The sequence below is a fragment of the Eublepharis macularius genome, chromosome 1 (genome assembly GCF_028583425.1).
Source record: "Eublepharis macularius isolate TG4126 chromosome 1, MPM_Emac_v1.0, whole genome shotgun sequence".
In the NCBI taxonomy this organism is placed as follows: Eukaryota; Metazoa; Chordata; class Lepidosauria; order Squamata; family Eublepharidae; genus Eublepharis; species Eublepharis macularius.
The window spans coordinates 221,705,467-221,727,721 of NC_072790.1; the positions used below are offsets into that span (position 1 = coordinate 221,705,467).

Below are 22,255 nucleotides of genomic sequence, written 5' to 3' on the forward strand. Positions count from 1 at the left end.
ACCTTTCTTCTACACTGCAGGGACACAAGAACCATTCCATCTTTTCTCACAACTAAAAGAATCTTCAAAACCACACAGGCGAACCGCATTTATGACCGTCTAGAACAGGCCCTCTTACGTGAGAAAATCCACACTACCCGCAGAGAACTTGCTGCCACAGACAAGGAGCTATTTTGCTTGCATATCAACACCAGCCATAAAATGAGAAGTCAGGATTGGGACAAGGTCGATAATCTCACCTACAGGAAGATGGAACAAGTGTTTACCAACCACACATCCAGACAGAAGCAGAAGTTTAACAAACTACAGGAAAAAAGACAGACAAGCCCAATGCTCGACAATGCACGCATTGTCATCAATCTGACAGACCGTCAACTCTCACCAGAAGAAACCTCCATCTTGGCAAAGGGAGGAAACTTTGCAGTCACCCCCACCAGAATTCCTGTGGAAGACATCATTGCAAATGTAGAAGCTGCCATCCGTCATCTACCTGAAGAGGAAGCTGAGGAAATAAGAGGAGAGACAGCCAGGATTCTACGAAAGGCAAAGCTTCCCACCAGCAATATAACACGCAAGGAGAGAAATGCCATCAAGACCCTCAATGCAGATCCAGACATCATCATTCTACCAGCTGATAAAGGCAATGCTACAGTGATCATGAAAACGGAGGAATACAAAAAGAAGATTAAGGAACTCCTGGACCCCTCCACCTACAAAAAACTAAAACGAGATCCCACTTGCAAAATCACCAGGCTAACAAATGCGCTGATCAAGAATTCCTCACTACATCCCGACACGCACAGAAAACTATGCAAGACTGAAGCACAGCCACCTAGACTATATGGACTCCCCAAAATACATAAAGATTCAGTCCCACTCCGACCCATTGTGAGTGCCATTGGTTCACCGACATATGAATTAGCTAGACATCTGGCAGATCTCCTGCAGGACCACATCGGGAAAACCTCGTCTTACATCAAAGATTCAGCAGATTTCATCAACAAAATCAGTTCTCTGAAACTCAATCCACAAGACATACTTGTCAGTTTTGATGTTGTATCCCTGTTTACCAAGGTTCCAGTAAAAGACACTATTGCACTGATTAATCAGATTTTCCCAGAGGATGTAACAGCCTTATTCCATCATTGTCTGACAACCAGTTACTTCCAATGGGACAACGAATTCTATGAACAGATGGATGGGGTGGCCATGGGGAGCCCACTCAGCCCAGTTATAGCAAACTTCTACATGGAACATTTTGGAAAAAACAGCTCTAGAATCAGCACCCCACAAACCCAGTGTATGGTTCCGGTTTGTGGATGATACATTCATCATTTGGAGCCATGGGGAGGAAGAATTGAGGGAGTTTTTGAATCATCTCAACAACATCCACCTGAACATACAATTCACAATGGAGAAAGAAAGTGAGGGAAAACTCTCATTCCTGGATACCTTGGTCATCCGCAAAGCAAACTTTCAGTTAGGTCACAAGGTCTACAGGAAACCAACTCACACTGATCGGTACTTACACAAAAACTCCAATCACCACCCCCGACAGAAAAGAGGCATAATGAAAACATTAGTGGATCGTGCAAGACGGATATGTGAGCCGCGCTTTCTCAATGAGGAAATTAATCATCTAAACCACGCACTTCAGGCAAATGGCTACTCCAGAAATGAAATCCGAAGAGCAATCAAACCCAGGATGAATCAAACAACCAAGGAAAAACAGTCACCTACAGGAAAAGTGTTTTTGCCATATATCAAAGGAATTACTGATCAGATGGGAAAGCTTATGGAAAAGCATAACCTTCAAGCAGTATTCAGACCCACCCGAAAAATACAACAGATGCTACGATCAGCAAAAGACAGCAGAGACCCCCTCACCTCTGCAGGAGTATACCGTATACCCTGCAGCTGTGGACAAGTTTACATCGGGACCACAAAGCGTAGCATCCAGACAAGAATAAAAGAACATGAAAGACACTGCAGACTTGGACAGCCTGAAAAATCAGCAGTGGCTGAACATAGCCTAACTCAAACAGGGCACAGTATCTTATTCCAGGACACCAAAATACTGGACAACACTTCCAACTACTTTGTCAGACTGCACAGGGAAGCTATTGAAATTCACAAGCATAAGCAAAACTTCAACAGGAAAGAAGAAACCTTAAGAATGAACAGAGCATGGGCTCCAGTTCTGAAAAACACCAGGCCAACAAAACACTCCACACCCGACAATAGCCCTGCAGAGAAGATTAGCACATCAAGCACCAATCCATATGCAAAAGAACCTCCTCAGGTTACAGTGAAGCCTCCCGCCATTAGCATTCCACACCCTGGGAAACTCTTACAGAATGACTCAGCTCAACCCCACCCCTCCTGAGTAGATACAAATGACCTACATCTTTTCCACACTGTGACACTGAGAGATCTCTGTCTTTTGGTGCTACACCTCTGAAGATGCCAGCCACAGCTGCTGGCGAAACGTCAGGAACTACAATGCCAAGACCACGGCAATACAGCCCGGAAAACCCCCAACAACCAAAGCTGTTTGTTATTCTTCATTTGGGTCAAAGACTCATCAGTCTTTTCAGAAAACAGGGAGGAACTCTCAAATGGGAAATCCTCAATCTTGCTTCGTCTGTCAGGAGTTAAAGCCATGGACCTAAGCCAGGAGTGACGGCGCAGTACCACCACTGAAGCCATGGTGCGAGCCGAGCAATCTGCCACATGTTTGGCGGCTGTCATCTGTTGTTTGGCCAGCCTAGTGGCCTCTCCTTGGAGGACTCGAAAAACCGATTTCTTATCCTCTGGTAGGTCTGTGATATATAATGACAGTCATCCCCAGAGGAACAAACTGTTAGATCCCATGATGGCCTGGTAGTTGGAGATTTGAAAGGTCAGGGTGGCCAAAGAATAGACCTTTCTCCCCAGCTGGTCAAGCTTGCGTCCCTCTCTATCACTCGAGGATGACTGCAGGCCATATTTGTTCTTTGGTTGTAGTTCCTCTATCACCAGTGAGGATGGCTTAGGATGGTTAAAGAGGAAGGTGTAATCTTGTTGTTTCAGCTTGCAGTAAGATTCCACTTTGCGCGGGGTGGCAGGGACAGCGGCAGGTCTCTCCCAAACGCCATGAGCGATGTCCAATAGGTCTACTGGTGGGAAGGCAACCGAGGCAGTAGGGTCTGAATACAGTGCCAGTAGTACCTTGCGTTTAGGCTTGGAGTAGGTACTTGAGACATCCAGGTCCAGTGCCCTGGCCATTCGCAGCATCTGCAAAAAGCCTGTAATCCTTCGATGGTGAGGATGAAGAAGGGTCCCCCACAACCTCTTCCGGGAATGGGTCCGACACCATATCTGACAGTTTGTCATAGTGCAATGCAGTCTCAATTTCCTCCTCCGATCCCGAGGTGGGATCCATGTGCATGGAGAATTGATGTCCAGATGATCCTGGGGGCTCAGACGGAGGGCTTTGTGCCAGAACCGGCTGAGATGGAGGAAGTGGTAATGTGGGTGCTGATTGCAACCATGACACAAACTCTTGCCAGTTAGATGCCTGTGGTTGGTATGGAGGCGGATAAGCCCAAGTTGGACCTGGAGTAAAAGACTTCGATGGAACCGAAGGTGGAACCGGCCATGAATACGGTGTGTACTGTTGCACTGGTTGGAACTGTGAGTGTTGGAACGCTTGCGAAGGAACCACCATGGTTGAAACTGGATGCACCTGAGGCATTGTTCTCAGATCTGAACGAGCTGGGCTCAGAACGGGAGCGGTAGAGAAGGCTGGTTCCAGTTCACCAAAAACATTCTATGCCTTGGATTCGTGGTGGAACACAGAGGTGGGTGGCAGAGATGACATCAGCGGCGGGTGCAAAATCTCCTCGATTATGATGGAAGGAGTAGATGATGCAGACCGATGCTTCCCCTTATGGGAAGAAGCGGATTGCTCAAGATGTTTTGATTTAGCCTTGACCTTCTTCAGCAACGGTTCCGAGAATGCCCGTTCCGAGCCAGTCGGTTCTGGGGACGTTTTGATGAACCCGACTTGTGTTTGGGGTTCACCTCAGGACGCTTTGCTTCAGGGTAAGTAGCAGTCGGTTCCAAAAGGGTCGGAGCCTGCTGTCTTGATGGGTCCTTGCCCCCAGCATTTGGGGTCATCAGGTCGGCACGGGGCTCTGCAGGTTTAGCGGAACCTGACAGGACCATCTCCCAAAGGGCTGCTTTAAGTCGAGCTGCCCAGTTGCTGCGCGCCTTAGGTGTGAACCTCTGGCAGTGGTGGCAAGCAGAAACGTTATGGGACTCACCCAGACAGAGAAGGCACAAGGTGTGCTCGTCCGTTTGAGGCATTCTGTGACATCCTAACAACTATAACTCCGAACTACAACACTATACTAAACTACCAAAGAACAAGAAAAAACTATAACTTACAACTATACTAACAATTAGAACTATGAAAAAATGCTAACAATGGAGGATAAAGTGAAGAGGATAGAGCAAACAACCTTTCTCACCAGCAGCAAGAAGAGAACTGAGGGAAAGGAGTGACGCCCCGCCTCTTTGCGCTGCCCTCGGGCAAGAAAGTCCACACATGCGTGTTGGGCGGGGTGCCCTCCTTCGAGGTTTTTAGAGCTAGAAATCTCTCTCCGAAGCAGGCCTGCGCAAGCGCAGTCCCAATGTGGGGCTGCACAGAAGAATAACGAACCAAGTAGTTAAACTACAGTAAAATATCACAGAGGAGTACCTAATGGTGGCCTGTAAATAATGAGCAAACAAAGAGGCCTATGAACTATAGAACCAAGGGACTCTAGACCTTAACAGGACTGCTGTACTTTTAACATTTGCACAGAACAATAATTTTGTCAATTGTGGTTTCTACTACCACAACTGCATTGTGGTCTGGCAACTTTTATGAGGCAACAAGAACCAAAAAACAGTGTACAGTGGGATAAGGGCTCAAATTCACATATGCTAGCCAGCATGTTCTTTGTTACAGGTTTCCCATGCATATAGAATGACTTGTGAATGATCTCCTCTCCATTCAAAATATCTTCTATAACTAAGAAAGCAGCCCTATCAAACAATATTATCTACCTCTCAGAATGAACATCAATTGCTCAGGGGTGAACAGTTCAATGGCAAGTAGATGTACTTGTCAGGCCATCTCACTGTCTTCCTGGTCATGGAGCTTCTGGTCCTAGCAGTAATCTAACACAGAACTATGGACTGCACATGATCTTTCCTGCCATAGAATGTATGAGGGCACTAATCCTGGTGGAAGAAACAAAGGGAAATCAAGTTCTACAGCAGCTACAGCCTCTCTGCCTACTTGTTACAAGCAAGACGAAATGAATACAGGTTGGCAGCAGTCACAATGTTCTGCTGTTGTCACCTTTCCCTCTGCACCCTAGTTGGGGAGGGAGGTTTAGATATCAGAACTCTGAGTATCTTTAAAACATTATTAGGAAGATGGCCTATGAACTATGAAGAACTGCTTTATTAGAACTGGAACATTCATAAGTTATAGCAATTCCCATCTGCTGCTTTACCGCCTTTTACATATCAGAACTCACTCTTTTTTCCTGCGACCATGAAAAAAGCTGGCCCACTCAAAACAGGTCTTTTTACTTCCAACCCAAAAGACAGATGGGATCCCCACTATAAGAGCCATCAGATACTTCATCAGAAAGAGGATCAGGTCTGGGCGACTTATCTGGGTGACCTGCAGAAGGAAGACAAGAAACACCATGATGCTAACACTTGAAGTACATTGTTTCATTTGTTAATATGTTTAAAGTAGATCATGTGAAGGAAAGTATACACCAGTGTCAGCTGAATCCCTTGATTTCCCTTATAGATAAATATGAATGGAAGATTTGTATTTAGTTACCGTAAAGCTTCCTTTCTCAGTGGTCCAGAAGCAGAGCAGTCCAGTACTCGTGGGAAGTAGCTCCTCCTCTTGTGCAGGGTCAGACGAATCATCAATCCCGGAGGGGAGGGGCTCTTCCCTGGTGTGCCAGTTAGTTTCCAAGCCCATATTTCTCCATAATTCCTTTTTTCTCTCTTGCCCTATTGTCGTCCTTCTGTCATTTGTAACTTAGACACTAACATATTAACTATAAACATTTTAAATAATAACATTTTTTAAAATATATACACCCACAATGAGATAGAAAACCTGGGTGGGTTTGGACTGCCCCTCTCCTGGACCACTGAGAAAGGAAGCTTCAAAGTAAGTGAATACAAATCTTCCATTCTCCCGTGGTAAAGAGTGGGGCAGTCCAGTACTCGTGGGATATTGATAGCAGTGCACTGCTGGGTGGGTTTATTGGTTTCTATCTTTACAGGACGTGCTGTAGCACTCTCCTCCCAAAAGCTGCCTCAGCTGATGCTATTTGATCTATTCTGCAGTGTTTTGTGAACATGTGTACAGATTTTAGAGAAGGAAATGCTCTGTATGCTGCTGATGTGGCTGCCCCTCTGAGAGAGTGTGCTGTGATCCCCTCAGGTGGAGCGATGTGCCTTGCCTTGTATGCTAACACTATGAACTCTCTGATCCATCTGCTTAGGGTGGATGTTGTTACGTTCTCCCCTAGTGAGCCCTTTCTGAAAGAAATAAACATGTTATCTACCTTGTGTATTTGCTTAGTCCTTTCCATGTAATAACTTAGGGCTCTCCTGACATCTAATCTATGCTGTTCCTTTTCTTTCTCACACTTTGGGTTTGTACAGAAAGAAGGGAGTATAATGTCCTCCCCTCTATGAAAAGATGAGTTTACCTTAGGTATAAAGGTTGGATCTGGTCTTAATACTACCTTGTCATTATGAAAGATACATAAATCTCTGTTTACTGATAATGTTCTTATTTCCGATACCCTTCTTGCTGACGTTACTCCCACCAGGAAGGTGGTCTTGAGAGTTAGTTCTTTGAGAGGACACGTCACCATGGGCTCAAAGAGTTCCTTTGTGAGAGCTGAGAGTACTATATTGAGGTTCCATGTTGGGAACCTGTGGAGGATTTATTAGCATGGTTCCTCTCAGAAATCTTTTAATATGTGGATGTCTAGTAAGTGATGTTTCTCTCTTAGATCCCCTTATTGCTGATACGGCTGCCACTTGTCATCTTAGGGTACTGGTGCTAAGCCCTTTGTCTAAACCTTCTTGCAGGAAGAGTAAGATTTGTTTTACTGATGTGGTTAGTGGGTTCCAACCAGGAATTGAACGTTTGTCAAGTCTTATTATAGCTCTTATTTGTTGAACTTTTTCTAGAGGCTAGCATTGTGGCGATAACTTTTTCCGAATATCCCAAGTCTGTCAACTGATCGTACTCAATTTCCAAGCTATTAGGTTTAGTGATGCTGAATCTGGGTGCTGAATTTTCCCTTGCGTTAACAGGTCCTGTCTTAAGCGTAATTTACACAATTCTTCTTTTTATAGTCTCTTCAATTCCTGGAACCACGGTCTTCTTGGCCAAAAAGGTGCCACCGTTATCATCTCCACTTTCTGTTCCATTGCCTTCTGTATCACTCTGCTCATTATTTTTGTTGGAAGAAAGGCATAGAGTCCGAGGCCAGTCTTGGTTTAGCGCATCTGTACCTATTGCTGATTGTTCCTTCCTCCTGGAAAAAAAAAACTTTGTCACCTGGTTGTTTTGTGCTGTTGCAAACAGATCTACTTACGGTTCCCCGAATTTCAGGCATATTTGTTTGAATACTTGTTCATTTAGTTTCCATTCTGTCTGGTCCACAGAGTTTCTGCTCAACCAGTCTGCTACTGTATTCTGTAGCCCTGCTACACGTACTGCTTTTATTGACTTTTAAGTTTTCTTTTGCCCAGAGAAAAATCTCCTCTGCTTCTTCGTTCAGTATTTTGTATCTGGTGCCCCCTTGTCAGTTTATATATGCTTTTGCTGTTGTGTTGTTGGTTTGTACCATGACATGTTTTCCTGATAGGATGTCTTCGAATTCCCATAGTCCTTTCTTGATTGCTCTCAATTCCAGGAGGTTTATGCCGTTTTTCTTCTCCTTGTGTCATCCTGGCCTGTGTTTGAGCTCCTCATCCCATCAGGCTCGCATCTGCCATCATCACTACTCTCTTTGGTTCTCTGAGAGGAGTTCCTTCAGTGAATCTGTTCAGATCTGTCCACCAATTCATCTCTATACTCAGAGTATCTGGAATCTGAACTGCCTTCTGCCATTTGTTTATGATCTTCTGGAAGGGTCATAGGAACCCCTGAAGTGGGTGTGTGTGGAAACCTGACCATTGGATGATGTCCTGACAGGACACCATCACCCCCTGCAGCTTGACTAGTTGCGACACTTCCACTGTTTTCTTTTCTTGAACTAGTTTTATCATTGAGATAATTTTCTGTTGCCTCTTCTCTGATATAAAGGCTTTGTCCTTGATTGTATCCAGGGGTCATTTCATAGAAAAAGAGCTGCAGGAACTCATTAGCATAACTCATCAGCACAACTCATTTGCATATGCCACGCCCTGTGACACCACCAGGTGTCATTAGCATAACTGATCTGCATATGCCACACCCCCTGACATCGCCTATCCTGGCTGTTTTGGACTCAATCCTGGCCATTCAGGGCCGAAATTGGGCCCAAAATGGCAAAAAGGGGCTGGAAATGGCCAAAAAAAGCTCCAAAATGGTCAGGATTGGGCCGCTGTTGAGTGGGAGAGTGATCCACCACCTGTCAGAGGCCTGATCCTGGCCATTTCGGACCAATCCTGGTTGTTTTGGGTCTGATCCTGGCCATTTCGGGCCCAAATTGGGCCGTTTCACCCTGATCCGGCCCAAAATGGCCAAAATCAGATGGGTGGGGCCACCTGATGTGACCTTTTTGGAGAACTACCGGAACTGCGTTCCTGCGCGTTCCCCCTCAAAATGAACCATGATTGTATCTATTATTATTCCCAGGTGTAGAATCCTCTGTGTTGGTATGAGACTGTTCTTTTTCTTGTTGACCACACAGACATGTCTTTCACTGCTTCCAGGCCTGAGGTTAGTGAGGAAGCCTTGATTAGGATGTCGTCCAAGTATGGAGACAGGGCTATTCCTTGAAGTCTGAGGAAAGCTACTAGGGTCACAAGAACCTTTGTAAACACTCTTGGTGAGGATTTCAGACCAAATAGTAGTGCTTTGTACTGGTAGTGTTCCCCATCGGACATGAAGTGTAGTTATTTCCTTTGTTTCTTCCTTCTAGGGATGTGTAGATAGGCCTCTGATAGATCTATGGAGGCTAGAAAATCCTCTTTCTGGGTAGCTTCTATGGTGGATTTCATGGTCTCCATCTTGATCTTTTGTGATTTTATATGATGGTTTAACCATTTTAGGTCCAAGATGGCCCTGACATCCCCATTCTTCTTCGGCACAATGAAGAACTCTGAATAGACTCCCTGGGTCTTGTATTGTGATGGTACTGGTTCTATCACTTTGATCCTTAAAAGGTGTTGTATGACTTCCTTTATATTTGTGTGTTTGTTTCATCTGATTTCTTGGAATTTGGATGAGACAATTTGGTGGGATTGTTTCAAATTCCAAGGAGTAGCCTTGGATACTATGTCCAGTACCCATTTGTCCATTATCATTTGTTGCCACTGATCTGCTAACTCCTGTTGTCGTCCCTCTATTTGGATGGCTGTTTATTGTGGTTGATTGTCATGCCAGATTTCCTTTCTTTTAATCCTTTGATTGCTGCCCTGGTTTTTTTAAAGGTGAAGGGCCTACTGTCGCTTCTCGATCTGGCTTGCCATCGGCTCTTGTAAAGTCTGTCACTTCCTTGTTTGGAGGTTCGTTTGGAGTCACGAAAGGAGTGTCTACCCTTAATTCTCAATTCTCTCTTCTTTGATGGAAAGACGTTTTTCTTTTCAGCATCTTCCACCAAAAATTTATCCAAGACTTCTCCAAATAGTTTGGATCCTGCAAAGGGTATTGCTGCTACCTTATTGCGTGCTGGGGGATCTATGCCTCAGTTTCTCAGCCATGTGTTGCATCTTGCTGTGACATTAAACCCCATTGCTCTAGATGACATCTCGAATGAGTCTAAAGTGGCGTCTGCTGTAAAAGCTGCTGCCAGAGCTATTTTCTTGACTTCATTCTTGATTTCTTTGGGCACTTCGCTACCCGCTGCTGCTAGGTCTGAGGCCCAAGTGAATGCTGCTCTAGCAAAAAGTGAACCTGTGACTGGCACTCTTAGGAAAGCATTTCCTCTGCAGCCATAGGTAAGACTGAATGTGTAGCCAGGAGAGAGATTGGATCATCCACTATGGGCAGTTTTATCTTCTTTGCCGTGTCTGGTACCAGGGAGTAAAACTTGTTGAATACAGATTGGTATATTTTTGGCCTAGCCAGGTTATGCCATTCCGCTTTAAAGATGCTATGGAACATTGCTGGTAAGGGCACTCCTGCTTTGTGTTGATCCTATGTTTGGTAGTGCCCTTTCCAAGCCTTGGGGGCAGGATGCTTTTGTATCCTCCTTCCCCGTAGTTGTCTGGGATATTTCCAGGGTTCTTATACTTTTGGAAGTAATTTGGAGTACAGCTCCTGGAGAAATAACCTGGCTTGTATGGGGCCAATCATTTCCTCTTCCTCATCCAATAGTTCCCCTTCCTCACTTTCTGATAATGCATCTGAATGGTCTGATCCTGAGCAGGGTTTGTCTGAAGGATTTGATTCCCCTTCCATCCCATTTTCCACTCTCCTCCTCCTTTTGGTTTTTGCGTGAGAATGGGTTTGGCTGGTCTTTTGCCCTTACTGGGACCAGGTTTTTGTGCCTCTTGTCCATTTATTTCCTTCACTGCCTCTCTGAGTTCCTTCCTCATTTCGTTTCTTAACCATGCCAACATGTTTGATTAGGCATCTGGGCCTGAGAGGTCTAAGTCATTATCCTGGCTTTCTCCACTGGGCCCTGGGAGAGATTGCAGAGATAGTGGTGAGCTTGGTGGCTCCAAGGTACTTAAGAGCTCCCTCTATTGATTTGGGTGCTACAGAGCTCATCTTGGTTGCCATTCCTGTCCTACAGGTTCTCTTTCCCGCCTAAAAGACAAGGTGGAAGGGGAGGGGGAAGTGAAAGCAAAAATTTGTTTACTCACTAGGTCTCTGATATGGCTCTTTAAGGTTTCTAGAGTACTCCCGGTGGAAGATTCTGCTCCAGGTCTTCCTCTACTCACCCGCAGAGCTCCTCTGAGATCACAGCTCTGATGGGGTCGCTTACCGTGATTCAGTGAGTTGCATGTTTCTCCGTTGAGGCCATCGCCATCACCCGGATGAGAGGGACTCCGAGGACTGGGTTAACAGCTACTCCTTCTGGAGTAGCTTTTGAAGGCTGCACCCGCTTTGGTGTTTTTTCTCCTTTGCACGCTCTTCCTCTCTGGCCTTGACAGAACCGGGCCCCAGATAGTCTAGGAAGCGTTTGCTCTGTACTCGCCCTGCTCCTCGTGTGCACCAATCGCAAAGCAGGGAGGAATGGGGGGGGGAGGAGGGACAGGCCCTTTTTTTCCCCCAGTGAGCTTCGTGCTATGCTGATTTGTCGCTGCGATTTTTCTTCCTTTTGTGTTGTCCGGGATCATATGCTCTCAGGAGCAAAGAGATTCGTGTTCCTGCTTGAGCAGGGCCAGAAAAAACTGGCGCACCAGGGAAGAGCCCTTCCCCTCCGGGCTGATGATTCATCTGACCCTGAGCAAGAAGAGGAGCTACTTCCCATGAAAACTGGACTGCCCCACTCCTGACCATGGGAGAATGTTGAATCGGCCTGGTTTTAAATTGAAGCAATCTAAAATTAACCAGAAACACATTAATCAAGTTTTTAATTTGTAATTTTGACATTTCCTAAATACCAGAACACAAATATTAGAACAAGCTAGGACTACTTGCATGAGAAGTAACTACATCCCATAATCTCCCATGAGTACTTCTTACAGACATTACTGGAATGGCATGCAGAGCAGCCATGTAAAAGCAGCCATTGGCTTGTTCAGATTGTATGAACCAACTCAAAGCAACCATGAGAACAGCAGCAGGATTATCAACTCTAGTGGATAAAATGCATAGATCCATCCCCCGCAAAAGAAATCCTGACTCGCAAACTATCTAACATACCTCTTTTGTTGACTATCAAGTGGAAACACAGAACTCCTTGTTCATGTAGAAAGTAGCTGTTGCAGGTTAACCTTAAAATATCCTTTGGGCCAAAGGTTCAAACCTGTGCCACTTGATGAAAAGAATCAGACCAGTGATCACATGGCACAAATCAGACTCCATGCTAAATATGAAGTGGACAAGCTATAACCATGAATCCTTTTTAAAATTTACTGCCATTTTGGCTCCGTCCAATAACATTCTCAGTCTCCCTGCATCTTGCCAGTAACAGCCAATGGCATTAACCCAAGAGAAGGCAATACAGCATCCTGACTCCAGGACACAAAAATTGGGCCCAATTTATTCACATATAGGAATAAGGCAGCAATGAGGCAGCAGACTAGTTGTGGCACAATATTTATTTTGGATGCAGAAGGACCTTGGTTCAATCTCTTGTATGTTCAGTTAATAGAATTGGGTAATATATCATGTAAAAGATCTCTACCTGAGACCCTTGAAAGTCACTAGACAGAGTAAATTGTATGGTACTTTTATAGATCAATGGTCTTACTCAGTATGAGGCAGCTTCATGTGTGTAGTAAAATGGACCAGAACCACTTCTGAGTCCAAGGAGATGATCATAGCAAGCTATGCTAACTTTCTGTTTGTACAGTTTTTCATATGAATGCCTTTCTGGTTATCCAGAAAAGTCTATGTACACCTTTGAACTGTTATGCTGCACAGTTCTTGAACACAAATGACAACAGTAATCTTCGGACAATCATCAGCCTTTCTCTTGAAATGAAATGGAACTGAATCCCCTGCAAATATTAACCTTAGGAAACTTTTGGAGCAGCTCTGCATGATTAGTCAGACGAGAAAGAAATAGAGGCACTGTCAAAAATAATCAGCATCAATTAGGTTCTGGGGCAGAATTGGTAGTAAAGATATTAGAAAGACGATAAGCAAAGGGTGGACAATAGAGAAATGGTTGACCCCACTTGATGTGACAGGAAGCCAGAGAAAGAAAGCCTTGTAAAAATATACACACTGTTTGCTCTCTCTCCCACCAATGCTCTTAATTGATGCTGTGGACGTGGCAAAAAAGCAGTACTCATACAAGCAAAGAATAGAACTTTGGGATTTTTCCTATTTCACCTGCTTCCCCTGTTCCATAAGAATAATATTGCAGCTGAGTAGAACACTGATCTGGGCAATTTTACCCTCAAAAGAAAGTTAACACACACACATGGATTTGTTTGAATATTTCCTGCCTGTAGGGACTAGAAGTAGACTTAGATTCATCTGTTCTGCTTGGGTCCCACTCTACTTACCACAGGGAAAAAATCCAGACTGAAAGATGCCGTAATTATCTGAATCCAGCATCTCTACTGACCTTGGGAAACTGAAAGTTTAAATTTCCCAAGTTCAAAGGAGATCTCCACATAAAAATACCTTCAGTTGTTTACTGTGGCACAGGGTGAAGAGAAAACAGGACCCAAGATCCACTCTCAGCCTCTTCTAGATAGGATAAGAAACACTGGAAAAACTCCACTGAGTTCACACTTTGACTAAGATGGAAAGTTATGCACACTTTCATTTTCCTGGCATCTTCCCTCATGTAAATTAGTTTAACTCAGGACAGCTGCCAGCTGCAATTAACAGCTAGCATTCACTTGCTCACTGATATAATAAATTACTTCTACCCACTGCTTGGAGCTAGGCCTGCAGTTATCTGGGGAGTAATACAACAGTTCCCTAAGAACACTATGGCAAGGATAAAATGGCACTGCTGCAATTAAAAAAAACCAAGAAAATGAGTAGGGATGCATGCATCTTAGCAGTCTTCCCCAGTAACAACTCCCATCTTGCAGCAGCTCTGAAAAACTGAGTGAACCAGTTAAGAGGAAGTCCCATGGCAAAAGAAGTGAGGAAATGCTTCTTGGTAGAATAGCTAATACGTGCCAAAATTCAGCTGGCAGCCAAATCCCAAGACTGAGCACAGAGGTCCTTACAAGAAAAGTGGACAACTCACCACTATTGTCTATATACAGCACCCTGGCTCCTTGTGCAACTGTGGCTATATTTCAGACAGATTCCATCCACTTGAGAATAGAAGAGCACAGCAGACTACACATTATACAATATAATGGCTTGTTACATCATTGTGCCTCCAAAGAGCACTTTCTCGGATACAGGGATTACCTGGCAAGGCCCTGATCTGCCCATTACCAATATCAGAGTCATAGAATCATAGGGTTGGAAGGGACATCTAGTCTGATCCCCTGCAAATGTAGGAAATTCACAACTACCTCTCCCCTCTCACACCCCCAGTGTCCCCTGCTCCATGCCCAGAAGATGGCAAAACACCTTCAAGATCCCTAGCCACTGGCCTGGGGAAAGTTGCTTCCTAACTCCAAAGTGGTGATTGGCATTACCTTGGTCATGTAAGAAGGGGCCATGAGAACTAAGCACTGATGTAATCCTTCCTGCCCTCCCTCTCATGATCTGCCGAGGTTCACAGAATTAGCATTGCTATCAGATGGCCATCTAGCCTCTGCTTAAAAACCTCCAAAGAAGCAACACCCACCACCTCCCGAAGAAACCTGTTCCACTGAGGGACCGCTCTAACTGTCCTAATGTTAAGCCGAAAACTCTTTTGATTCAAGTTTTAAAAAGGTACGGTAAAGGTAGTCCCCTGTGAAAGCACCAAGTCATTACTGACCCATGGGGCTACCTGAACCCAGCTTCTACCAGGATCGAACTCAGGTTGTGAGCACAGCCTGGGCTGCAGCTTACCACTGGGCTGGACTGCATCTTACCACTCTGTGCCACGTGGATTTTACCAGATTCAAGTGGCAAAATATGATGCAATTCTTGATGGGAGGTGAAATGCCCTCCTCTGCGAAGTACAACTGGCACCCTTCCAGTATTTAATACTGTTCATATCTGTTCAGCCAAACATGTGGGCTTGTCATAAGGTGCACCCTACCATTTTGAGAATTAGTGCTGTCACTTCTGTTGTTAAATTTTCTGTCTTGAAGGCAATTTACAAAGAATTATCAACTGTTCCCACCCCCGATACCCACCCCCGATACCCATTTTTACTGTTCCTCTGAAGAACTCAGGGTGACTTACAACATTCTTCCTTCCACCATTTTAACCTTCTCAATATTCTTAAGAGATCCCTAGTGAGTGTGACTGGCCCAAAGCTATCCAGTGAGCTTTAGGGCTAAATGTGGCCTTGACTATGAATTTTCTAAGTTCAAGTCCAAAAGTAACCACTGCACCATGCTTGTCAGTAAAGTCCATTTGGCAAGACACTTTCTCAGTCTAGCAACATAAACAAGATTTGAAATTAAGGTTCAAACATGGTCTGTTTTCTGATAATTTAATATGGTTTTTCTTCTTTTCCAAATGTAGGTGCTAGTGCTACTTGGAGAAGTGAGGAAGAATGGCATGAAAGGAGAGAGGCTCTTTAAGCCTTGCCTCCTTTGTCACTTTTCCTGATGAAAAAAAGCTGCTCTTAGCTGCTTGTCCTTTCACTAGAGAAAAAAGCACAATTTATTTGCAGTTTTTAACCCTATTTTTCTCCCTAATGGGGAACCAAAGCAACTTTAATCAATACGTTTAAATTGACAGGGAAAATGTATAATAAATTAAAACAACAGATTATATCCTGGGCTGATCCTGGATCTGTAAAGCCAGATCACTTCGGGGCATAGGCGAATCTCAGCACAGATATTATTATTAATAATAACAACAACATTCGATTTATATACCACCCTTCAGGATGACTTAACACCCACTCAGAGCTCTCAGATTGGCTATGGCAGATGCTCCCAACAATTCCATTTCTACTGGTTTTCTTTTCCGAGTGTTAAATTCCTAGTAGATTGGTGTCTGTAAAGAATAGATGGAGTGGGATTAGATGCAGATGAATCAGAGATAAGCCTCCTTACCTGATAGGGGCAAGGTATGTGATATTCTTTGCACCGTTCTTGGATCCACGTTGTCTCCCATACACCTCTGTAAGCCTGCTCATAGAAATAGCAGCCGATCACAACCAAGAGTGGTACCAGGTAGAGAACACTGAAGACGCCAATCCGAATCATGAATTTCACCAACTTGTCTTGGTTCTCCTTCTCTAAAGGAATTTCAATGCGCACTCGATTTAAGGAGATAATGCCAGCAAGTAGCAAAGAAACTCCAACCACCACATATAGGCAGAGGGGAGCAAGAACAAAGTATCTCAAAGCATCCACATCATAGAGGCCAACAAAACATACTCCACTAATATTGTCACCTTCAATTTTATTCATAGCTAGAAGTATGATGGTTAGAGTTCCTGGGATACCCCATGCGCTAGCGTGGAAAAGTAGAGCTTTCTTCTCAATGGCTTCACTGCCCCACTTTGGCACAGCTGCCAAGAACCAAGTGATAGTAAGAATTACCCACCAGACACTCCCAGCCATGGTAAAGAAATACAGCACCATAAAAAGCATAGTGCAAGCTTTGTTATGGGAGCCCTGCGTCACTGTGGAAGCCTTGTATGTACTGGGGCTAGAGGCATTGCAGGAAACTCTGTCTTCTAGCAAAAAGCCAATGAAGAAAATGAGAGATACCATCATGTAGCAGACAGCATAGAATATAATAGGTCTTTCTGGGTAGCGAAATCTTGTGACGTCGATCAGAAAAGTCAAGAAAGTAAATAAGGTGGCTGAAAGGCAGACAATGGAGATCACGCCAATGAAGTATCGTGCAAAAGAGAGTTCTTCACGCCTAAAATACATATTTGGACATGGGGGGGAGCAGTCTCGTACCCTCAGGAATGTGTAACCCAAATCAGGATCTATTTTTAACTCTCGGGGGCACCAGAAGCCATAGTCTCTTTGCACCGCTACTGAAACCTCTTCTGTTGGTTCTCCAACTACACTGAGATCAACAGGACGGGGGTAAGGCTCATCACAATCAGGGAACCTAAACAGAAAATAAAAGAAGCCTCTTGAAGAACAGTTTACACACACATTTGTTGATAGCAACAAAAGAATCAAGCAGCTTTCCTGTCTTGGTTCATCTACATGAAAATAATTTCAGAGGAGTATTGAAATATTGGATTGTGATAAAGAGATGTTGTCAAGTCCTTGGGGCAGACTCTAATATTTAAATAATCAAGCAACCCTTTTGCAATCTGAGAGTCTCACTATCTCTAAGGAATTCTGGTTTTGACCCAACATCTACTCTGGGGGACATGCAGAGCAAGATCTGGGTGGTTGTTGTGGGTTTTCCGGGCTGTATTGCCGTGGTCGTGGCCTCGACCACGGCAATACAGCCCGGAAAACCCACAACAACCATCGTTCTCCGGCCGTGAAAGCCTTCGACAATGCATCAAGATCTGGGTGATTATTTCAAACAAATGTAAGAGTTTCATATCCACTTTTTTCAAGCTCCTGGAAACATGAACCTTTCCTCTTTACTCATTCTCTTCCCAGAGTCCTCATCCTGGAAAATCACACGGGCTTTGATATCACTCATGATACAAAAAAAAATATTGCGGGATGTTGAGTATAGCAAATGGGGCAGTAATAGTTTTTTCCCCCAGCAAGTAGATGGAATGCACAGAGAGGGGCTTTAGGCTACCAGTTAGATAAAGCATTCCTTATTAGAGAATTGGAGTTCTGCTTGGACAGAGACAACTTGAGTTGAGTGCCAAGCACAGCAGAACACTTGTTGTCTAATTTCCTGTCAATTTATTAGGACTGACTTTCCCAACCTCTTCTGCACAAGCCATACCATTTCTCTCAGTCTCTTCTCATTTGGCTAAGCTAAAAGAAAGAAGAGGAAAGTGTCCAATCATCAAGAAATTAACAAAATAACTAACTTGTCCTAATGGTTGAGTGATTATTCTCACCATTAAAAGCTTGTAATACCTTTCTAGCCAGTCTGTCTCAACTCGCTTGGATATGTTTTATTTGTGAGCTTTCACTCCTACAAAATCATTGCTGGGTACACTGATTTGACTTTTCTGAATCAGCAAAATACTTAGGATTTATTCAGCTTAAGAAAACAGAATTTTGCAAGGCTGATTGAAAGGAGATACTCGTCATTCAACGCTTAATTAAACTTGGCCAATCAAATATAAAAGAATGGAACTTGCATGCCAACTTGAGTTGAAAAAAGGAACTTCTGAAATTTGTCAGAATTTGACAAGCTTCCCAGACTTAATGATCCATGCTTCCTGGGTGATAACCAAGACAAAAGAAAACAAAAAAAGCAGTGGCATCACTACTCTATAGTCTGTGTGCAAAGTCTAAGATCTTGCAAAAGCTAGGTTAAAAAATGCTCTGGCAATCCCCAGGGTCAAACACAAGTAGGAGGCAAAGAGTAGTCTGAATGCCAATGTGTTTAGAACTCCATCCGTGTAAGCCACCTTGAACTCTTCTGAGCTACGACTGAGCCTAAATATTAAAAATGGTGTGGGATGGGGTGCACCATAAGTCATACTAATGACTCAGCAGAAACTGAAAAATAACGTCTGTTTATACACTGTAGAAGATACTTAAAAAGTAGCGGATAAGTAAGCAAAAGAAAAATGCTAAGGCTCACCTACTGCATTCCATATCCTCTGGCCAAGACACACCAAACATCTCCATAAGTTTTGAACACTCTGTATATGCTCGTTGACAAATCTTGCGACAAGGAAGGGTGACTCTGCCATATTCCATGCAAACAGGAGCATATAGAGCACACAAAAATGGCCGAAAATCACGGGAGCATTCCAGGTTTACCATTGGATGGAATGGCTATAAAGAGAGTAAAACAAGCAAACTAAATACCTCCACCCTAGCATTAAAACAATAAGGCAGATTCAGTCTTGTAAAACATTCTGGGTGGTTATCACAGTTCAACATCTGCTTTTCTCTCCAAAGCTGAACAAAGCTGAACATACTGAGATCATAATACAGACATTGGAGGTAACAGAATGCACAGAATGCCAACAAATATTTGTAAGAATGAGCATCATACACCATGGCAACTTTCTAAGTGCTTTCACCTAGACTGCCAAGTTTCAAAGATGTCCATGTTGCTTCTTTGTAGAGTATGGTGGGCAACAAATCATGCAAACCTGGCTGAACAGGATTTCTGTTTTCGAATTTATAGCATGTATCTACTTTCTTTGGTATCAGAAAAAAATGTTTCCCATCTTTCTATCATTAAAATAACATCAGAGCAGCAATTTATAAAACTAAAAACTTGCCTGTCTTGCCATAGTAATCCAGGGCTTTGTATTTAGTCAAAATGTTCAGGCAGCTGAAACTTTAGTGCTCTCTTCCTAGGCAGCAGCTTCAGCAAAACTCCCAAAGACATTAAACCTCTTGTGTGTTTGTGGCAACTCTAAATAGTGTGTCAGTTTCCTCCAATACACTTACTGCTGGATGCCATGGATCTGTTCTAGGGTTGCTATTCCCCTGCCAGAGGCAGAGGATCCCCAGATCTCCCCCCCACACACACACTTACTTGGCTGGTGGGGGGCGCACTCCCTGGGGTGTCCCCTCCCCGGGCAGTGCAGTATGCTCCCGGGCAGGGGGCACACTCCCGCGCCACGAGAGTGGGTGGCAGTGGCAGTAGGAGCAGCAAGATGCTGCGACCGCGGCCGCTTGTTCTCACTGCTACCACTGCCACCTCTTGCTGCCACAGGCCCTGTGCGCCAAATGACAGCAGGCCGCGGTTGCAGCAAGAGTGGGCAGCGGTGGCAACAAGGATCCCCTTTAATTTATTACATTGATATTCCGTCCTCCCCGCTTTGACCCGGGGGTGCCCTTTGACCCCATGCGATAATGTCACTCATGGAATTGATGCCATCATGCAAGCTGGGAGTGCATGAGGGCAGAAAAAGGAAGCAGGGGTAAGTACCGGCTCCCAATCCCCCTCCGGGAGACTACAGGGACCCGGAGATACCCTGTCGAGGGACTCCAGGTCCCTGGCAACCCTAATCTGTTCTGCCAATAGCAGTGCTTTCCTCCAGTCCAGTGCAGAAACCAGGGATAGAATGCAATAACGCAGAGACAGAATGGTGTAGTGAATACGTTGATTAACAAGCCTGGAGTTCAAATCTCCCTTTATATGTAAAGCTCAGTGGGTGGTCTTATGCCCATCTCAGACTTATTATGAATATGCAGTAAAATAATATATTCCACTCTTAACGCCTTGGAGAAAGGGTGTGCTGCAAATATGATGAGATAACACCCATCTCATCCCAATAAACTAGCAAGCCATAACAAGTAGTGAGTGGAAACCTGTCAGCTATCACTAGAGTTGCCAGTGCTCCCAAAAAATGTGCTATAATATAAAAAGGTTTTAAATTGGCCATTACTTTCCCCCATCCCTGCACACAAAAAAGCCATTCCACTGCTCTTTCTTCATGGAAGAAAATGGAATGTGTTCTTTGTAAACATCTAAGGGCAAATCCATCCTTCATGTTACCACTCCTATTTGTATCTGTAAGTCTACAACAGAGAAAAAAGCAAAATGTTTCTAGAACATAGTTGTATAGGCAGTATTACAAAAGGTCCGTGTTAGGCTTCCACTAAGTTTAGAGAGCTACAGACTTCAACAGCTGCATTGTCCAAAGCAAAATCCAAAACCAAAAGCCTTATACTAACTTTTATTAGAGCTAGTCAAAAAAATGTTGCAATACTTTAAACCTGGGTGGGAGTAAAGGTAGAGAGGCCAGAAAAAAAATGGGGGTGGGGGAAGAAATCAAGCAAACAAAGCAAAACTCCCCATCCCCTCTCCAACAGACAATTTTTTCCAATTTTTTCCCATGGAAGAATTGGGAACTTTGGGGGACACCTGGGAAAAAACTATATTTTCTCTTTTAGAATGAATGAAATACTTCTTAAGATAAGAGTTTTCTCACTCAAGATGTATAGCATTAAAAAGTCAAGGCCTTCTTCCATTTTTCTAAGAAAAACCTGGGTAATGTTTTCTCTTTTAGCATGAGTGAAATGAAAGACAATGTTTTACTATGGCATGACATTTTTTATTCAAGACAATCTATAGCATTAGATAATGTTAATTCCTATTAATACTGCAAACTTATACAACATTTCCATAATTTGTTTAAATGCAAATTTTGGCAACAATTAATATACTAAGCATTAACTGTTATGAAGTTTAATTTAATATGCAAATATGCTGGAATTCCTGTCTATTGTGACTGCTTGAGAGTGTTGCTATCCAAGAAATATACTCTCTTTTTACTACAGAATTTATTTATTTATTCCTAACTCTCAGACGGCAAAAATTTACATACATGTGCTATGGTAGCATAGGGTACAGCAGTTTCCAACTCTTCTCAAGTATTGGGTATGCTTGCAATTTTTCTTGCAGAAAATAAGATACTTAAATTTTTAAATTCCATAACTATGCAAATAGTAAGATTTCATACGCCAAGTTATAAATGATAATTTTATGCTGTTCAATCAGTAAAATAAGTTGATAGGAAAGTATGGCATATATTTCCATTGTCTGACCAACCCACCCACCTCCCATGGAACTGTTCCCTCCCTACCCATGGCTTCAAGATTTCCAGAAATTTTAGATTCGATGGAAGAGTTATTACCCACCTGGAGCAATTTTACTTTCTAGAGGCAACAAAGTGGCCCAGATATAAACTTGGTTCAAGCTTCAATATAATCCTAGTAAATTATTGGCAGAAAATCCACTGAACTAGCCTAAGTCTACAAACTTCACACTGTATGCAAGTGACAAAACAGGCTCGAGTCTACAGAAGCTTATGCTTCAGTACACCTAAGGCGCCACTAGACTGCTTTTTGTTTTAAACTCAAGTTCATTTCTTTTATTTCTATATTTGGAGCCATGTGACCAGAAGAAATAACATTTTTATTATGTTGAAAATCAACATGAAGATTAACTACAAAGACTGCAGTCAGGCAGGAAAAATGTATGGGTGCGTGTGTAACATGCATCTATGGGATAATAAAGGACATTGTTTAGAACAGAAAAGCTTTCCTCTTATTGTTAATTTAGAGTCTCCATTACAATTAGTGACAGGATGAAATTGTCTTGTTTTGCTCTTTTATTAAATATGGTGTGCACATTTTAGACAGGGCTGCCAACAGCCTGGAGACAGAGATTCTTTAATAC

At 43.5% G+C, this 22,255-nt stretch overlaps 1 protein-coding gene across 2 annotated transcripts in view; it reads right to left on the minus strand.

Moving 5' to 3' along the window:
- Window positions 1-22,255, minus strand: part of FZD3 (frizzled class receptor 3) — a 37,436-nt gene that overhangs the window by 11,858 nt on the left and 3,323 nt on the right. Inside the window, exons 2-4 of one of the 2 annotated variants that reach the window (XM_054979892.1) lie at window positions 18,692-18,888; window positions 16,048-17,065; window positions 5,574-5,722 (exon numbers count right to left, since the gene is read on the minus strand). In XM_054979892.1, coding sequence (XP_054835867.1) covers window positions 5,574-5,722; window positions 16,048-17,065; window positions 18,692-18,888 — 1,364 coding nt within the window. Of the gene's footprint in view, window positions 1-5,573; window positions 5,723-16,047; window positions 17,066-18,691; window positions 18,889-22,255 lie in introns of those variants that run through there. The other variant, XM_054979900.1, reaches the window with a different exon arrangement.